Source organism: Nannobrachium achirus (assembly GCF_963921795.1).
Source record: "Nannobrachium achirus genome assembly, chromosome: 7".
In the NCBI taxonomy this organism is placed as follows: Eukaryota; Metazoa; Chordata; class Actinopteri; order Myctophiformes; family Myctophidae; genus Nannobrachium; species Nannobrachium achirus.
This window is the reverse complement of record NC_137816.1, coordinates 45296121-45315082: the sequence shown is the minus strand read 5'-3', so window position 1 is coordinate 45315082 and position 18962 is coordinate 45296121. Positions and strand designations below refer to the sequence as shown.

The 18962-nt window shown below is 44.8% G+C and overlaps 1 protein-coding gene across 1 annotated transcript in view; it reads left to right on the top strand.

The window, feature by feature from the left end:
- fbn1 (fibrillin 1) overlaps window positions 1-18962 on the top strand; it is a 125768-nt gene that overhangs the window by 86591 nt on the left and 20215 nt on the right. The window contains exons 39-50 of the mRNA XM_080730725.1: window positions 17-85; window positions 429-554; window positions 2737-2859; window positions 2999-3157; window positions 4061-4132; window positions 4360-4485; window positions 4684-4806; window positions 7623-7748; window positions 8188-8304; window positions 8581-8706; window positions 9740-9859; window positions 14241-14366. Of these exons, the coding sequence (XP_080586851.1) occupies window positions 17-85; window positions 429-554; window positions 2737-2859; window positions 2999-3157; window positions 4061-4132; window positions 4360-4485; window positions 4684-4806; window positions 7623-7748; window positions 8188-8304; window positions 8581-8706; window positions 9740-9859; window positions 14241-14366 (1413 nt within the window). The remainder of the gene's footprint in view (window positions 1-16; window positions 86-428; window positions 555-2736; window positions 2860-2998; window positions 3158-4060; window positions 4133-4359; window positions 4486-4683; window positions 4807-7622; window positions 7749-8187; window positions 8305-8580; window positions 8707-9739; window positions 9860-14240; window positions 14367-18962) is intronic.

The following is an 18962-nucleotide window of genomic DNA, read 5'->3' as shown; positions in this document are numbered from 1 at the left end:
CTGTTTCCTCTTCCAGCCGAGTACAGGACTCTGTGTCCCGGAGGAGAGGGCTTCAGACCTAACCCCATCACTGTCATCCTGGAAGGTCAGACCACACTCCCCATGACGCCGCTCTGTGTGTGTGTGTGTGTGTGTGTGTGTGTGTGTGTGTGTGTGTGTGTGTGTGTGTGTGTGTGTGTGTGTGTGTGTGTGTGTGTTTGGGTTACAGCGACGACAACCCCCGCTAGGATGTTTATTCTGTGGCATATCATCACCCCACTCACATACACACACGCACGCACGCGTGCACGCGCACACACACACACACACACACACACACACACACACACACACACACACACACACACACACACACACACACACACACACACACACACACACACACACACACACACTATTAAGTGTTCCTTTCCCCCCGTCCAACGCAGACATCAACGAGTGCCAGGAGCTGCCAGGTTTGTGTCAGGGAGGACATTGCATCAACACCTTTGGCAGCTTCCAGTGTGAATGTCCAAAGGGCTACGCTCTCAACGGCGAGACCAGAGTGTGTGAAGGTATACGACCTACATACACACACACACTCAGACACTGTACTGTATACACACGCTACCACACAAACACACAGGTGCCTTCTTCCTCACTAGCTCTTGCCTCGGGTCATTTAGGAGAGGAAATTGAGTCCAGCCGTCAAGGCCTGTGTTCAGTTTAGTACAGATGGAGAATGAGGAAAACGCAATGAGAGGGGAGCGAGAGAGAGAGAGAGAGAGAGAGAGAGAGAGAGAGAGAGAGAGAGAGACAGACAGACAGACAGACAGACAGACAGACAGACAGACAGACAGACAGACAGACAGACAGACAGACAGACAGACAGACAGACAGACAGACAGACAGACAGACAGACAGACAGACAGACAGACAGACAGACAGACAGACAGACAGACAGAGAGAGAGAGGGAGAAAGAGAAATATATTGGGCTCTGTTGTCCCGTAGACCCTGCTGCGGCTCATTGTAGCTCAGTATATATCTCTTCTCCGGTTCCCCGTCTGTTTGCTAACCCAACACAGCTCAGTGGGGACAATGAGACAGCTGAGCTCCTAACTGTGTCCAGAGATGCGCTCGCTCTGATGTGGTCAGGCCTCTCCTCGGGGGGAAGAACACTGAGTCCCCTGAAGACAGGCCAGGAGAGAATGAGAGAATGAGAGAGAGAGGAAGGGAGACAGGGGGGTGGAGGGGGAGTGACAGGAGAGAGAATTAGGGCGAGATAAATGAGGAAGAAATGAAGAGAGGGACAAGGGAGAAAGGAACGTTTACTGCTTAGGGAGGATGATGAGAGAGAGTGTGTGTCATTGAACAATGACATTTTGATTGGAGGGGTTTGTTTGTTGGCCGGGGAACAAAAGCTGGTGTCTGCGCTGGAAGTTCCGTGGCCGTGTACACAGTGAGCGGCTCTCTGTTCTCCTGCGCTGCCAGGCTCACCGGAGGCTCTGCATTCCCCTTTTCTCTCTCCTCTCAGCTCACCAGGCTCTCTGCCATTAAAATAAATACCCACTTTGGACAGAAATAATGAAAGACAGGATCTAATAACGGCGTGCCTTCGTGGATCCCGGTCTTTTTACGTGGCCAGTCTGTGACATCAGTAACCTGTACATGAGATGACGTATCTCTAGGGGTGTAACAATACATTTTAACAACAATACGATACGCATGGTTGACAATACGATACATGGACGATATTGGTTCATTCATGGTGATACGATACGATTCGATTCAATGATTTAAAATCATTGAATCATAAAATGATACCGATACGATACAAAGCCAAAACGGTACGATATATGCTTTTGCATATCGATATAGTAGATCATTGCAAATTAAAATCAATTTTTCAATTCAGTTACTACAGTATATCGTTACACCCCTACGTATCTCTGACGTGCCTCACTCCCAAGTTTGGCAATAAATTAGGTTTAAAGACAGGGTGCCGTGATTTCTCCCCCCTACAACATCAGAGAGAGAGAGAGAGAGATCAGATATTATGATTATTACTTGCCAGCAGAGCGAGCAAGTACTGCGTTCGGCTGCGTATGTAGGTAGGTAGCCGTGTGTTTAAGCCCAATCAGGGACCAGCATTTCTGGCAACATCATCATTAACTAACAGCCAATGAGGGACCAGTATTCCTGGTGATGCCAGTGGTGAGCACACCTGGCACGCTCTGCTGGTGCACAAGACGTCTTGTGCACACGACGCAAGTTGGCTCCTCGACAGAGTGCAGTTCTAGTTATGATATTATGATTAGCCTATACTTGTGTGGAGATGTTTTTCCAAAAAGTGTACAGAAAGTGTTAAAACTATGTTTTTATGTGGCCACACCCACCTGTTCATTAAGTAAACCTGGTTGTCTGGTGGGTGGTGACCCAGCTGAAGTTAGCCACACCCACAGTGACTCCGAGGCTTTCAGCTTTCAGGAAAAAAACAAAAATACACAGGGATGATATATTTGCATACCATAACCACACAGGGGTCTATTAGAGTAATGTTAACTCCATAGACACATACACAACAGGTACAAAACTATGGCACCTCTTTAAGAATTTCATCATTGGTGTGTGTGTGTGTGTGTGTGTGTGTGTGTGTGTGTGTGTGTGTGTGTGTGTGTGTGTGTGTGTGTGTGCGCGTGTGCGTGTGCGTGTGCGTGTGCGTGTGTGCGTGTGTGTCCCACTCCCTTCGTTTGCAGATGTGAATGAGTGCGAGCAGCTGGGGATCTGTGGTCCGGGCCAGTGCTACAACACCATAGGGAACTACACCTGCATCTGTCCTGTGGACTACATGCAGGTCAATGGTGGAAACAACTGCATGGGTACGTCTCCACCCTACACCCACACAGTAAGGAGGACATCAAATGGCACTACCATGTTACAGTGACGCTGCTCCGCAACAAGCTCCTCTGATTTTCTCCTCTTATGTTTCTGCGATACAACACAAACAAACGTTCACAGACATGAGGAAGAGCCACTGTTACAGGAACTTCTACTCGGACAACAGAACGTGTGACGGAGAGCTGACGTTCAACATGACCAAGAAGATGTGCTGCTGTGCGTACAACATCGGCCGCGGCTGGAATAAACCCTGTGAAAAGTGTCCTGTACCTAGCACCAGTGAGTTCACACACACGCGCACACGCACACGCTCACGCACACGCCACACGCACACACGCACACACACACACACACACGCACGCACGCACGCACGCACACTCTCTTGCTACTATCCTCTGTGTACACCTGTAACAATGTGTGCAATGCCCCCAGTGGAGGACCCCCTACACTGCAGCTCACATAAAATGCCGTAACTCCGGCTAGGAGCGACCGGGACAGCCGGGGCCGGTACCTATTCGTCCGCCTTGCCGGCGCGGAGACCCCACCCCTCATTTCTCACATGGCCCTCTTCTAGCGCCACCATGAGGCCGATTCTTGCAAAACACATTTTTGGACACTGCTCCTACAATTTTGGCCCTAAAATCACGCAAATCGGTACACAGTATGTCTACACTCATCCCATCAACATGAATCTCTCCCATATAGCGCCACCTCCAGGCCGATTTTTAAAAACACATTTTTGGACACTGCTCCTACAGATTTTGCCCTAAAATCACGAAAATCACTACACAGTATGTCTACACTCATGTCATCAACATGGATCAGGAAGATTTTGGCAAAACACATTTTTGCCCTATTTGTGGAGATAAGTGACCTACGGTCGCTTCTCTCCCGATTAGGGAGTGTTACTGGTTTATCCTACTTTACCTGTAATGTACCGTATACAGTACACTGCTGCTCCTACACTCCTACAGTCTATATAGTACATTATTTACACTTATTATTATTTTATTTACTATTTTCAGGCTCTTTTGTGCTCTTTTTCTTTCCCATAATTCTCTTTTATCCCTTGAACTGCAAACGTATATAATTCTAGCTATTCTTGCTTACCTTTACGTCTGACTTCTTTGCTTCAAGTAAAGTAACTCTGACAAATGAAATCAATTTGTTGTCTCCTCTCAGATGCGTTTTCCGCGCTGTGTGGCAGTGGGACACCTGGCTTTTCCATAGACATCTACACAGGACAGGTCATCGGTAAGATTTTATTTAACTACTTTAATCTTGGGCATTTCATTATAGGTGAAAATGTTCAAAACTTGAAAGATTTTCCCTAATTAAAAACAATAGTGAAAATAGCAGATCCATGAGCTTATAGATTGTCTGTTTTAGCTATTTTTGAAATAGAGCTTAGGTGTTTAAAAGATCATGTTCAATCTTCTGGGAAGTTGTCTCATGTGTCTTGTCTCTTCACCATGCGCTAGATATCGACGAGTGCAGGGAGATTCCCGGGGTGTGTGAAAATGGAGTGTGCATCAACATGATTGGCAGCTTCAGGTGCGAGTGTCCAATAGGCTTCATCTACAATGACAAGCTGCTGATCTGTGAAGGTACGTATGGGCCCACTGACAATGGTGTGCTAATGTAACATGGTGGGAATCATGCTGTGATGATGCAACCTTTTATTTTGGCCTCATAAATGAGGCCAGTCAAATAAATAAGATCAAGTCAGCTACTCTGTACTTCCCAGATGCTGTGAGAAATGTCGATAGTCCACAAACGCCTCTTTGTCTGTCCCTCTCTGTTAGACATCGACGAGTGTCAGAATGGTCCAGTGTGCCAACAGAACGCAGTCTGTGTGAACGTACCAGGGAGCTACCGCTGTGAGTGTAAAAAAGGATACCGCTTCACGCCAACTGGACAATGTTTGGGTAAGGCAGCTTTATAACTATACTGTACCCTCCTACTTTACTTACATGTGAGAAAACAAACCTGTACCATATCCAGAGGGGAATACCCTTGGATAAGGCTTCTGGACTTCAGGCAGTGCTACTCTGCTATTACTGACCTTGATGCAGACATGTCACACGATACTGACCATGATACTGACATGATACTGACCATGATGCAGACATGTCACACGACACAGACATGATACTGACCATGATACTGACCATGATACTGACCATGATACTGACATGATACTGACATGATACTGACATGATACTGACCATGATACTGACATGATACTGACCATGATACTGACATGATACTGACCATGATACTGACCATGATACTGACATGATACTGACATGATACTGACATGATTCTGACATGATACTGACATGATAATGACCATGATACTGACATGATAATGACCATGATACTGACCATGATACTGACCATGATACTGACATGATAATGACCATGATACTGACATGACATGATAATGACATGATAATGACCATGATACTGACATGATAATGACATGATAATGACCATGATAATGACCATGATAATGGCCATGATACTGACATGATAATGACATGATAATGACCATGATACTGACATGATAATGACATGATAATGACCATGATAATGACCATGATACATGATATAGCATGAAACAGAAAAAATTGCCCATCTACAAGCTCAGAACGCGTGGTGAGCTTGTAGATCTGCTTATTCCCCTTTTGTGTGTGTGTGTGTGTGTGTGTGTGTGTGTGTGTGTGTGTGTGTGTGTGTGTGTGTGTGTGTGTGTGTGTGTGTGTGTGTGTGTGTGTGTGTGTGTGTGTGTGTGTGTGTGTGTGTGTGTGTGTGTGTGTCTACACCAGCGTGGCTAGACACACTGTTCGAGAACTACTGCTCTAGAGATACTTAAAGTATGGGCTAGGTGAGAATAGCGTGGAGAACAAGGATGTTATCCTGCGTGTTCCCAGACGTGTGAGAGGCCTGCAACAGGCTGTTCCTCTGTCTTCCTCCAATACCTCCTCTCACTGTCACGCTCAGCCTAAATTGAATAAGAAATTGTTGATCCAAACATTCTTGTCGGTTGCCATGCTCTGTTAAGTTCCTCGTCCATTATTAGAACAGTCTGGAGAAAGCGCTGTCTGATATTGACCCGCAGGTTTTCAAACCAACATCCTGTTTGGCTTCCTGCTATTATGGAGCTCTGAATCCCCCCACGGCGGCAGGGTATGCCAGGGCCAGTTAACGACATAACACTATCACATTTCTGTGGTGGTGGAATTAGATGGACAGCAGTGTGCGTAGGAAATCACTGTGTGGGAGTTAACGTGTGATTAACTCCAATTAATTGTGTAACAACCTCTTATTTATGCCTATAGGCCAGGGGTTTTCAAACTGGGGTGCCGTGACAGCAGTCCAGGGGTGCCGCGAGCTATTTTGATAATAGTTGGAATATATTTGGACTTCAAAAACTTAGTAGTATTTAGTATAATTTTTAACTTGGAATACGTTATTTTCTAACCAAAATGTCTATTATCTCAATGTTTTCCTTGCAACATAATCGCTAAAATATCCTATATGAATATAATGTAGGCGTGCCTCGGAGCCCAAAACGTTTGGGAACCCCTGCTATAGGCTATTGTCCCCAACTCAAATCTGATTTAATCGCAATCAATGCCTGTCCATCTACATGTGACACGCGTTCTAATTTAGATAAGACTTTTATTGTTATGCAACCATTCATTTATTAAAACACATTCCATGCCATCGCATAGTATGTTCGGATATTGGACTTATTAATGTTTTAAATCATATTGTGGTCTACTGTTACCCGTTGATGTGCAGGAACTTCATTTCCCATGTTGCTTTGGGCGATGGTGACGTCATTAACCATGGCCGGCTCCATTGCTTCCCATTCTAGCCATCGGCAGATAAACAGCGTTTTCTCGTAATACTGTAGACCCAATTCACAGCCCGCCCACGCATGCGCACTCAGCGATTTTCTCAGCAACTTCCTGGTGCTGACGTCAGCTTTGGAGGGTAAAATAACATAGAAATAGCTGGACTTAAAGCCAACAAATCATTATTTCAAACGGTAAAGTAAATTATACCGCTTTGTGCCTTTTACTCTCTTGTGTTCTTGATCATGCTAGCTGTATTTTATACATTACTATTCGGAAATTGCATTACATTTGCGATTTCTGTGTTAACTCTATGGGATATTAGTAGTTTTTCCCCTTCTACCGTGACGTCAGCGCCAGGAAGTTGCGTAACGTGAATTCGGTCAATTTATCTCCAGATCGCGGCGATCGACAAGAAATGCTTTTTTTTTCACCGGGCGCCATCTAAGCGGAGGATGTTCACGGAAGCAATGTTTTATGCCTGGGTGAAAAAAGACAAGTAAACAGACGTATGGAAGGAAGTAACATGGCACAACATGGACACGCGTGACTTCCGTGGGCTTCAAAATAAGGGAAATCTATGAAAATCCCTGGCAGTGTACCGCCATCTAGTGGCGCAAAACCCTGGCATGGAATGTGTTAACCACTTTCAATGTGGTATCCAATTTTAGGAATGTCATTATAGGCGAACATCTTCTCTTTTCGCCCCCAAACAAATTGTGAAAATAGTTGATCTACAAGCTGTCAACGTGCTGCTCGCTTGTAGATCAGCTACTTTCTGTATTTTAGAAATGGGGCTATGGTAACTTATTTTTTTTGTCTATTTCTGTCTGGAATTACACCGCTGACCTCTTTGCCTCTTTGCTCTGTCTTTGCAGATCGTAACGAATGCATGGAGAACCCTGGCGTGTGCAACCCCGGACAGTGCATCGACACACTGGGGAGCTACCGTTGTCTCTGTCCCAATGGCTTCAAAACAACCCCGGACCTGTCCATGTGTATCGGTAAGGACATTTTACACCGTGTTGATTTCGTCAGCAAAATATTTTCTTCGACTACCTTTTTTCACTCACAAAAGCTAACTAAATAAAAACTATGATGACTAAAACTATGACTAAATATACTACCAATTTGGTCAACAAATAAAAACAAGACTAAAATGTTAGGGAGGGATTAGTGGAGAAAAGATCCAGTAGAACTAAAAGACAAGTCATTTTTTGTTTGGTTAGCAACTTGTCACAGTGAGACTTTTTGAGCCTGTAGATCGGCTATTTTCAGCATGCAACCAACTGTAAAATCAGTCATTTGTAGTTTTTCTTTAAATGTTCACATATTTATACATGTATGACTTATTATGCTATGTGATTCCAAAGATTAAATGTTAAATTGAATGTGACGTTTCACTAACCGGGTATTGATCACAGTGTCATCCTGTGCTTTCAGATGTGGATGAGTGTGAAAGACATCCATGTGGCAACGGGACCTGCAAGAACACAGTGGGCTCCTACAACTGCCTCTGCTATCCTGGCTTCCACAACTCCCACAACAACGACTGCATAGGTGTGCACGTGTGCGTGTGCGTGTGCGCGTGTGCGTGTGCGTGTGCGCGCGCGTGTGCGTGTGTGTGTGTGTGTGTGTGTGTGTGTGTGTGTGTGTGTGTGTGTGTGTGTGTGTGTGTGTGTGTGTGTGTGTGTGTGTGTGCGTGCGTGTGTGCGACGCGTGTGTGAGACGGAGAGAGGGAGAAAGAGAGAGAGGATGCTTGTGTACAGAACAGGGTGTTATGTGGTATTCTGTGACACTTATGTGGTATTCTGTGACATCTTGTTTATTGTTCAGACACTGACGAGTGCACCACCCAGAGAGGCTTATGTCGGAATGGAAACTGCATCAACACCCTGGGCACCTTCTTCTGTGTGTGTCGCGATGGCTACGAGCTCACACCCGACGGCAGACTATGTGCAGGTAAAGGGACATGAAGGTTCATCTCTCCCCTACACCAGGGGTCTTCTACGTTTTCAGGCCAAGGACCCCTTAGTTGAGAGAGAGAGAGATGAAGCAGGGACCCCCACAACCTCTTCATAGATTCCATAATGTTTCATCTTTTGACATCACAATGATCAGTGTATTTTGGAATCATGTCAATTTGTGTTTTCAGATAATTAAGCACTTGAACCGTCAATACTTAAATATGACCTTTCACTCTGTACTTAGTCTGCTCTTTTTCCCCTCTACACCAATAGCCGATCTACACGCTCACAACGCCTCGCAGCACGAGGCGTTGTGAGCTTGTAGATCTGCTATTTTTGGCTAAAGTTCTCCGAATATGGACGTTAGGGTTCAAGTGGTTAATATAAAAAAGGGGAAAAAAGGTTTCTATCACACAAAGATTTGGAGGACCCCCTGTTGTAACTCTGAGGACCCTCTGTTGAAGACCCCTGCCCTACACCCTTACAGTTAAATAAAGACTCTGGATTTCACTAATTTTCCCTTCTGATATTTAAAGGGGCACTCCACCACTTTTCAACCTATGTTCATATAATTGGTCCTCACTCAAAAATAGCTTTTTTATTTTTTATTTTTTATTTTTTTTCTCAGGAGGGCTGTGGGCAGGTCAGAAACCCATCGTATTGTGACATCATCGATTGCCAATTCAGCTTATAGAAACTGCAGGCTTTCTATTCCTGAAAAGTTGCAATTTTAAAGTGGAAGCCATTGTTCTCGCGATAATAAAAATCAAAATATTTTTTTCAAAAATATTGATTACATTTCTTTTTTGGAAAATGATGATGTCACAAGACGATGGATTCTGAACTTCCCACAGCTCTCCTAGGAGACTTGGACTGAGTAGAAAAGAATTGTGATATTTTATCATGAACATTAGTGAGGACCTATTATATGAAGACAGGTTGAAAAGTGGTGAACTACTCCTTTAATTGTTTCTGCTGAATTCCTGAAACTCCGGCCTGATGTTTCCCTGCTGTGATCCTCCTCTCAGATATCAACGAGTGTTCAGTGAATCCTGGGACGTGTGGTGCGGGGACGTGTGTGAACCTGGACGGGTCTTATCGCTGCATCTGTCCACCTGGCTACTATCTCCATGAAGAGACCTGTGAAGGTACTGTACGGCACACTGACACTGCTGCTCTCTAGCCTTCCATTTGATTCAATATCTATGAACTCTTATAGGATTCAGGGATGTGCTGGGCCCCTGATTCAGCCCGGGAAAAAGAGTTGCAGAGGCGCTATAAGTGACAAGCCAGTGGGCCAGTTGTCGGGTGTAAACCTTGTACGTCCAAAACCATTTGTTTTGTATTTATTATCTTAAAAATGATTTAAACTAGTGAAAACAGCCGATCTACAAGCACACAACGCCTCACACCGCGAGGCGTTGTGTGCTTGTAGATCTGCTGTTTTCACTACTTTTGTGCGACAGCCTTGTATGATGAAGCAGGGCTTTGCTTTGCGAAAAAATATACAAATTTGAAATTTGGAGATACAAGGTTTCTGCCCGACAGTGACGATTTACTTTGTTGGCCGCCCAGCCCCCAAAATGGAACGAAGGCCAACATTTTATTTTTATTTTTTTCCTAATGGCCGGCCTGGACCGGCCAGGAATGAACCGGCCGTTCGGGAGTTGTCCCGCTTTTCCCAATGGCCAGCACGTCCCTGATAGGATTCCATCTATTCCCTTCAACAGACCACTGTTATTATGTGCCGTTTCACTCATAATATCTAATCATTGTCGCAGTCCTCTATATGTAACTGGTTCGTGAGTGATAGCAATTTCACTAGGTACAACATGTACTACCTATTGCAGTATACTTTCTATTGATTTCAATGTATTGAATTTGATATGAATTGATATGATTTTTTTCTGCTAATTGAAACATAATAGGTTTACAGCTTTATACCTCAGCTAAGCTTTTAATTTACTTTTACCGAGGTATATTTAACACTACACAGAATAAATTCCTGTCTTCCTGATGACATCACAGAGAGGACAAATTGAATTTGTTTGGGGGACATACTGTATTATCTTATGTGAGATGCTCCTTGAACACATCATGGTGCCAAACACGAGTTTCCCGAGTTGGCTGTTTTTGCTCTCCCTACTCTCCTTACTTCCTACTTCCGGTTTCGGCATGATCGCGATCGTGAAATGCATGTTTGACTCCCAGGACAGCCCATGGCAGCTCCCATGGCAGCCATGTTTGTTTACATTTGAAGAAAACACCATAGCCTATATCTTTTGAATGCCTGAACGGATTTCCAAGCGGATTCTTTTGTTTCATCTGTGCATTATCCGTGCATGACCCGTGCACATCGTGCACATTAAAAGGTAAGATCCTGGAAATTCTGGCAAATCAAGACATTGAAGATTTTAATGATTGGCAACAATTGTGTTAAAGAAAAGAACGCGTGACAGGAATTACTCTCAGAGAATAAATAACGTCACATGTAAACGGTACAGATTTTTGTCTTTCTTTCTTACCCCAGGTCACTCTGAGAGCAGTCGTTCACACACACATGCACTCACTCTCAGACATGCACGCATGCTCGCACACACACGCGCACACGCACGCACACACGCACACACACACACACACACACACACACCCCCACACACACACACACACACACACACACACACACACACACACACACACACACGCAACCATGCAACCATGCATGTGAAACATAACGCAAATGACAGCCATGACCAGTTCTGCTGAGGTTCACCAGAGGAGTTTAAAGCGCTCCATTCCACCCCCCCCCCCCCCCCCCCCCCCCACCCCCCCTCCCTCTCACCACCTACACACCACTACAGAATGCCCCTCTCCTCCTCCTTTAGCATGCGGGAGAGAATCCAGGCCAGAGCACTTGGGAGTGTTTACACAGTGGGGGCTGATGAAGAGATATTGGACAGACTTCATCACGTTCCCACTCCACGCTCTCGTTCCTGGAAGCAGGGCGAGGACCAGGGCTTTAGCTTCTCAGCACGGTACCAGCAGCAGCAGCAGCTGGTCCTTGTGATGGGTGGACCCGCTTGACTCGCAGTCCAAATCCAGATAATTGTCATCCCCCACCCTGATGTTGACCTATGTGCGTCACAGAGCATTGGTCATTTTTTATTACATATTGCCATGTATAATGGAAGCAATTTTAATTCCGCACAAACCCTACAGCAGGGGTCTTCAACGCTTTCAGGCCAAGGACCCCTTAGTTGAGAGAGAGATGAAGCAGGGACCCCCACAACCATATCCATAAAGTTTCATTGTTTGACAGCACAATCATCAGTGTATTTTGGATTCATGTCAGTTTGTGTTTTCAGATATTTAACCACTTGAACCGTCAATACTTCATAAACTTGTGCTTTCACTCTGTACTTAGTCTGCTCTTTTTCCCCTCTACACCACAGCACTTTGCCAAAAATAGCCGATCTACTGTGAGCTTGTAGATCTGCTATTTTTGGCTAAAGTGTACGGAATATGGATATATAATTATATAATATGAAAAGGAGAAAACATATTCTATCACTCAAAGATTTGGAGGACCCCCTGTAGTAACTCTGAGGTCCCCCTAGGGGACCCAGACCCCCTGTTGACGACCCATGCCCTACAGTGCAGTGTGCATCGAACCCTTTTGAAGGAGGCTACATTTCTGATTGAGTTCCATCCTTGCAATGAGCCCTTCACAAGATGGAATAAGAACAGTCCCTCGTCCCTCCATCCAATAGAGGGATTATGTTCTGTTTAATCAAACTCACTTAGGCTCATAATATATCGCTGCAAGTTCATGACTCGCATAACGCCACCATTACGGAAGCTGACTCATGTAGAGCTGTGGTACAATGTTTGTGTGTTGAGTGGGGGATGGGGGGAGGGGGGGTTTATGTAAAAAGCCAGACTATTTCACTATTTCACTTTCTCCCCTCCACTAACTGCTGGCTACGGGTTCATGTTTCCCCTGAAGGTTACACTGGTAGATAAATTAGAAAGGAGTTTGGTTAAAGGGGAACTTCGGGGATAGAGGTAAATTTTACCATTCTGTTGTGAAAAACACTCACCCGTTCCTTTCGTGTGTCCCTAGATCACTCGCTTAGAGCTGGGAAGAAGGGTGCCAGCCTATAGTACTCAGTACTGTACTCTACTGCAATGGTTCTCAACCTGTGGGGTCCCCAAATTATTTTGGGGGGTCCCCAGATGTTTAGCTAAATGTTAATATTGTTTTCTCACCCAACAGTAAACAGACACACATACAGTATAAGTGTATACAGGGTATCTGCATATTGGCATTTAAGGACTTTAAAGACTTTTTAATACCTCTGGTCAAACATTGTTCAAATTGTCAAATATTAGAGGCAGAGCGAGGCGTTGTGAGCATGTAGATCTGCTATTTTCACAATGGAATTCCAAGTGCTCGTCAGGGTGGGGGGTCCCTGCAGTTAAAATATGATTATTTTGGGGGTCGCGGTCTGAAAAGGTTGAGAACCACTACTGTATGTCAAATTTGCAATCTCTCAATACAGAGTTGAACTATTTGAAACTTGGAGATACAAGGTTTCTGCCCGACAATGAAGAAAAGTTCCTTAACACTTGGGATGCCATCATCTTTGTAATTATTTGGATACAGAGTGCCGCCATTCACTGCGCTTTATTTTGAAGAGCCTCGGAAGCCACGATCGTGTCCATGTTGTGGAAATTTCGCACAGAAATGAAAATATTATAACCACGGCCGACTGTCCCAGTGTCTCCGTGAAAAAAAGTGTTTCTCTGCAATCGAAGTAGATTCCGAGATAAAGCCATTTCTTTGCAGCAGCAATAAATTGGAGCCTATGGAGCTTACATGCTTCCTGATGATGGTGGCCGAGTTGCATCATGGGACATTAAGTTTTTTTTTTTTTTTTTTGCTCACCAGCCGCCGCCGTAGCACCTGTTTACCTGGTTACCGTGGTAGCCAGCTAACACGTTCCTGGACATGATTAGCATCGGAAGTGTTAAATAAGGCAGTGGTTCTCAACCTTTTCAGGCTGCGACCCCCAAAAGAATAATATTTTAACTGGAGACCCCCCCCCCCCCCCCCCACACACACACACACACACACACACACACCCTGACGAACACCAAGAGTTAGTTTAGGCATTACATTTTGTATAACAAATCTATTGTTAAAATAGCAGATCTACATGCTCAACCCTAACCCTTTGGCCCAAGGTTTAAGTTGTAATTTTAGAGGTATTAAAAAGTCCTTAAATTGTCACTTTAGAAATGTGCAGATACCCTCTATACACTCAAACGTTATTCTGGTTTGTTTATTGTTGAGTGAGAAAACAATGTTGCACATTGTTTGGGGACCCCCCAAAATAATTGAGAACACAGGTTGAGAACCACTGAAATAAAGGGATGTCATGAGGGGAGGATTAAAACGCAGACTGGCTCTGCTCTCTCTCTCTCTCTCTCTCTCTCTCTCTCTCTCTCTCTCTCTCTGTGCGCCAGATGTGGACGAGTGCTCCAGTTTACCTGAGATCTGTACCTTCGGAACCTGCTCCAACACAGAGGGCAGCTTCACCTGTCTGTGTCCAGAGGGATTCCAGCTGTCATCCTCAGGACGCAGATGCCTGGGTAAGTGTGACGTGTGAAGTGTGTCAGAGCTAGATTTCCGTCCTCTTTGCCTTTTTTTACTTAAAAAAAAAAAAAAAGAAAGAAAAAAAAAGAAAACATTTTAAAATACTTCAAAATGTTGTGAGCTTGTAGATCAGTTATTTGAAATGTTTAAAAATGTTTTTTCAAAATAGTAAAACATGGCAAAAGAGATTAGGAATAAGGGGTAAGTCATGGACGAAAATATAGCCTGTGTGTGTGTGCATGCGTGCATGCGTGTGTGCGGGTGTGTGCTTGTGTGAGAGAGAGAGAGACACACACACACAGACTGAGACATAGATCGTGTTAGAGCAAGCAATAAAGACACTAAAAGAGTAACAGACAAAAGACAGAGAGAGAGAGAGAGAGAGAGAGAGGGGTTACATAGGGTGCCACACATACATTTGCACTATGTTCAAGGTTTCATGGTGATTTACTGCCACATGCTCACTGATGCAGCTGCCTGGTACAGTGCTGTAGCATCACTGATGCAGCTGCCTGGTACAGTGCTGTAGCATCACTGATGCAGCTGCCTGGTACAGTGCTGTAGCATCACTGATGCAGCTGCCTGGTACAGTGCTGTAGCATCACTGCAGGCAGTGAATATCTTTTTACCCCTGTCATGGGTCAAGCAGCCTGGAAGCACATCAATGCTAGACTCATAGGTTCCTTTAGGGGGGGGTCTAAATTAAGGCTGGGCGATATTAGGAAAACCTTCGATATTCAATAACGGTGTTGAATACCTCGATATCACGATATTAGTAAAAACAATTGCATTATATAGTTTTTAATATTTTTCTGTTTTAGGTCCACTGCCTGCCTAATCCAGATAATGAATAGCATACCCATGCATGCACACTGCACAGTACACATAGAATAAAGACATTAAATGCCTTATTTCCATTTTCCAACAATGGTTTTATTGAAATAACCACAGATGGACTGCTTTTTTGAATGTGCTACGTGCATGCAATGTGTGTGTCTTGTTAATGAATTTGACACATACACAAATACCTCATTTCAAGCTGTCTTCGTCGATATTTATACCTCGCATGTTGATACCTCGATATCGATAATCTTTCGATATATTGCCCAGCCTTAGTCTAAATGGACCCTTACAAGTCTGTAACTCTGACCCTAACGGGTCCATTTGGTTCCATTTGGATACTATCAGAGTTAAGGGAAAAGGGACCTTGAAATGTAAAAGTTTGAGGACCACTGGCCTGCAGGATACCTATTCTTCTATGTGTGTCTCTTTAGTGGTAGAATAAGGAGCTGTCTCTCTGCAGTCAGTCAGCACACTGGCCTGCACTGCTGCTGCTTTCTCAACACGGCACATACTGTTCCAGCTGGTCCTGCATGCTGCTCGGCTCACTGAGGCCAAGGGTGGCTCTGAACAGATCACTTTTCCATTTCCTCAGTCTGCGCGTGTGTGTGCGCGCGCGCGCGTGTTTGCGTTGTGTGTGTGTGTGTGTGTGTGTGTGTGTGTGTGTGTGTGTGTGTGTGTGTGTGTGTGTGTGTGTGTGTGTGTGTGTGTGTGCGCGCGCGTGTGTGTGTGCGTGTGTGTGTGTGTGTGGGGTGGGTGGGTGGGTGGGTGGGTGGGGGAACAGTCAGAGACCCATGTTAGGGAGTTCCCCCTCCAAACACCGAAATGATGACATCATCAGTTTAGCGAGGCAGTTTACAATTCCTGCTTTTTTTTTCTCTCCTGCAGCTGGATTTAAGAGGGGGGGGGGGGGGGGGTTGAGGTGACAAGAGAGGAACTGAACAGAGAGCTATTAAGTTCCACTGCAGAATTTGATCAGATGTCTGTGTTTCACTTTGATGTCCCACGGAACAGTGTTTCTTTCTCAAACTTTAAATTCAAAAATTCAAGGTCTCCCCTTAACTGACAGTTTGACAAGTTTTTACACTGTCAAAGTTACAGACTTGCATGGGTCTATTTTAGACCCCCGGCCCCCCCTCCCCTCCCAAAAGGACACCACTGAGTCACTTTGAGAACCACTGCCACAGAGCAAATCTTTCAATCAATCGTATATCCTATATACAGTAATATCCTCATGGTTAATTTAACCCTGATAGTGTACAAATGTTACGTTTGTATACTTTCCACACTTTCCAATCATCCACACTTGTGGCTGGATCTTTGAAGATGGACCAGTCTGTCAATTCAAAGCAGCCCTGGGCCTGAAGTTTGGATACGTTGTCTGTGGACCAGCACTGTAGTGTACAGATCTTACCGTGGGCTGCTCGTAGGCAGGTAGTAGTAGCACGGACCGATGGTCAGATTTCCCCAGAAGTGAGGGCGCTGGATCGCTCTGTAGGCAGCCTTGATAGTGGAGTAACAGTGATCGAGCGTCTTGTTTTCTCTCGTTAAGCACTTAATAATAATCTTTATTGTCCCCGAGGGGAAATTTGTCTTCACAGTCTGTTCAACACAAAAACAACACAAAACCATATAACACAAAACATCACAAAACAGATCATCAGGTCCCCACTATTCACAGAAAACCATCCTAGCGACGGGGGCGCTTGCTTAGCAGATTGTTTAGTGCAGCGATGGCTGAGGGGACAAAACTCCTACTAAACCGTACCTTGTGCCACTTCAAGGTTCTGTATCTACGCCCCGATGGCAAGAGGTCGAAGTAGCGATACCTCCAGTCCGGGTACACGTTATCCTGCTTGCTAATGACTTCGCTCAGTTCTTCAAGAGCCTCTGCTGCCTTCACTTCTGGTGGAATGTAGACAGCCGTTAGCAACACGCAGGGGAACATACCTTCATATGTGTTTACTGAGGTTGTTACTACTCTTGTTCTGGACATAAATGAAATAAATACCAAGTAATTGACAGATATATATATATACATCTCAATTATCCACTTTTCCTGATGATCTATTCCACACACACACACACACACACACACACACACACACACACACACACACACACACACACACACACACACACACACACACACACACACACACACTTGCACACACTTGCACAACAGCTGTGCAGAGAACACATAAATCTCTATTTCGGAAAGGCTGACAAATCAGTTTCATGGGGGAAAGTAATATGACACTCCTTGACATTCTTTGCACAGCACCAGGTGTTCATGTATGTGATCTTTGTACCTCGGCCAGGTGTGTGTGTGTGTGTGTGTGTGTGTGTGTGTGTGTGTGTGTGTGTGTGTGTGTGTGTGTGTGTGTGTGTGTGTGTGTGTGTGTGTGTGTGTGTGTGTGTGTGTGTGTGTGTGTGTGTGTGTGTGTGTGTGTGTGTGATAGAGAGAGAGAGAGAGCGAGAGCGATCCATGGGGGTCAGACAGATTATTTGTATTGAGTTAAGGGAAGGCCAGAGTTAGCATGGAGTGTGCAGCCATTCCAGCCATATGCTTCTCATTACAAGATAGTGCCAGACTAGGACGAAAAACAACTCACAGAAACAGAGAGATGGAGAGATGGGCAAATGCCAATCACTGACTTCAGGGAGACATAACCTCTTGAAATATACTTATACTTCATTTTACGTTAAATAGCTAAAATAGCCAATCAACTGTGGATCTAGGCTACTATTTTTGCTGAATGTTGGCCAATCTTTACCGAATGTCCGCCTATTATGACCTGTCCAGAATAGGGGCGAGTGTGCTATTCCTTGTGCAAGGACACGTTGTGATTGGCCAGTAGCCAAACGCTCTCGCCAAAACATTATGTGCCGTTCCGTCCCTATCGGGAGTGGACGCAACTCAAACGGTACTGAGTCGGTTCAAGCGACCTTCGCTGTGTTCGGCACGGCAACTTGCTCGCTTTAGCTCGTTCTCGTGGATCAAGGTCGTCTGAGATGGCGTGCCTCCGCTGCGGTCAATAATTATACTTTATCGGCCAAAAAACGGCGAGAGAGGCACTTCCGCGTTGATCTGATAGGAAAAAAAACATTTGTGCAGAATGCGGAGGCTAGTAGTCAGTGGCGTCAGTTCAGAAAAAGCTAAGGTATGGCAACATGACTGCTTCGCGCGCGTGCAAGACACCAGTCATGTTGCCATATCTTAGCAACAGGTATGAAACATATCTTAGCAACAGGTATGAAACATTTATTTTAAGAAGTACATTCTATTTTTTTTTCCTGTTTCTACGGTTTCTTGGGATGGCAGCCTGGGGCCTGTTTCACGAAAGTAGAATAAACTAAGCTGGGATTTAAGACATATCCAGACTTGACAAAGCCTCCTCCATATAGCCTGGCTTATTCCGTTCCACTAACACCAAGCCAGGCTGAGAAGGAGAGACTTTGTTGAGCCAGGATCGTAAAGCCTGGCTCGACAAGGCATGGGCTTTTCTTTGGAAAGCCCATGCAGTCGAGCATCGATTCCTTGATCGTGACCAATCACGGCACCGAAGAACAGAGCAGTGTTCTCTCCCCGCCTCCCCCCACATAAAAAAGACAGGCATGCTATAGCTGTTATCAGTGGTGAAAAAGTACTCACATGTTTTACTCAAGTAAAAGTATCAATACTGTAATGAAGAAATACTCTGTTAGTAAAAGTCCAGAATTCAAAATTTACTTGAGTAAAAGTATCAAAA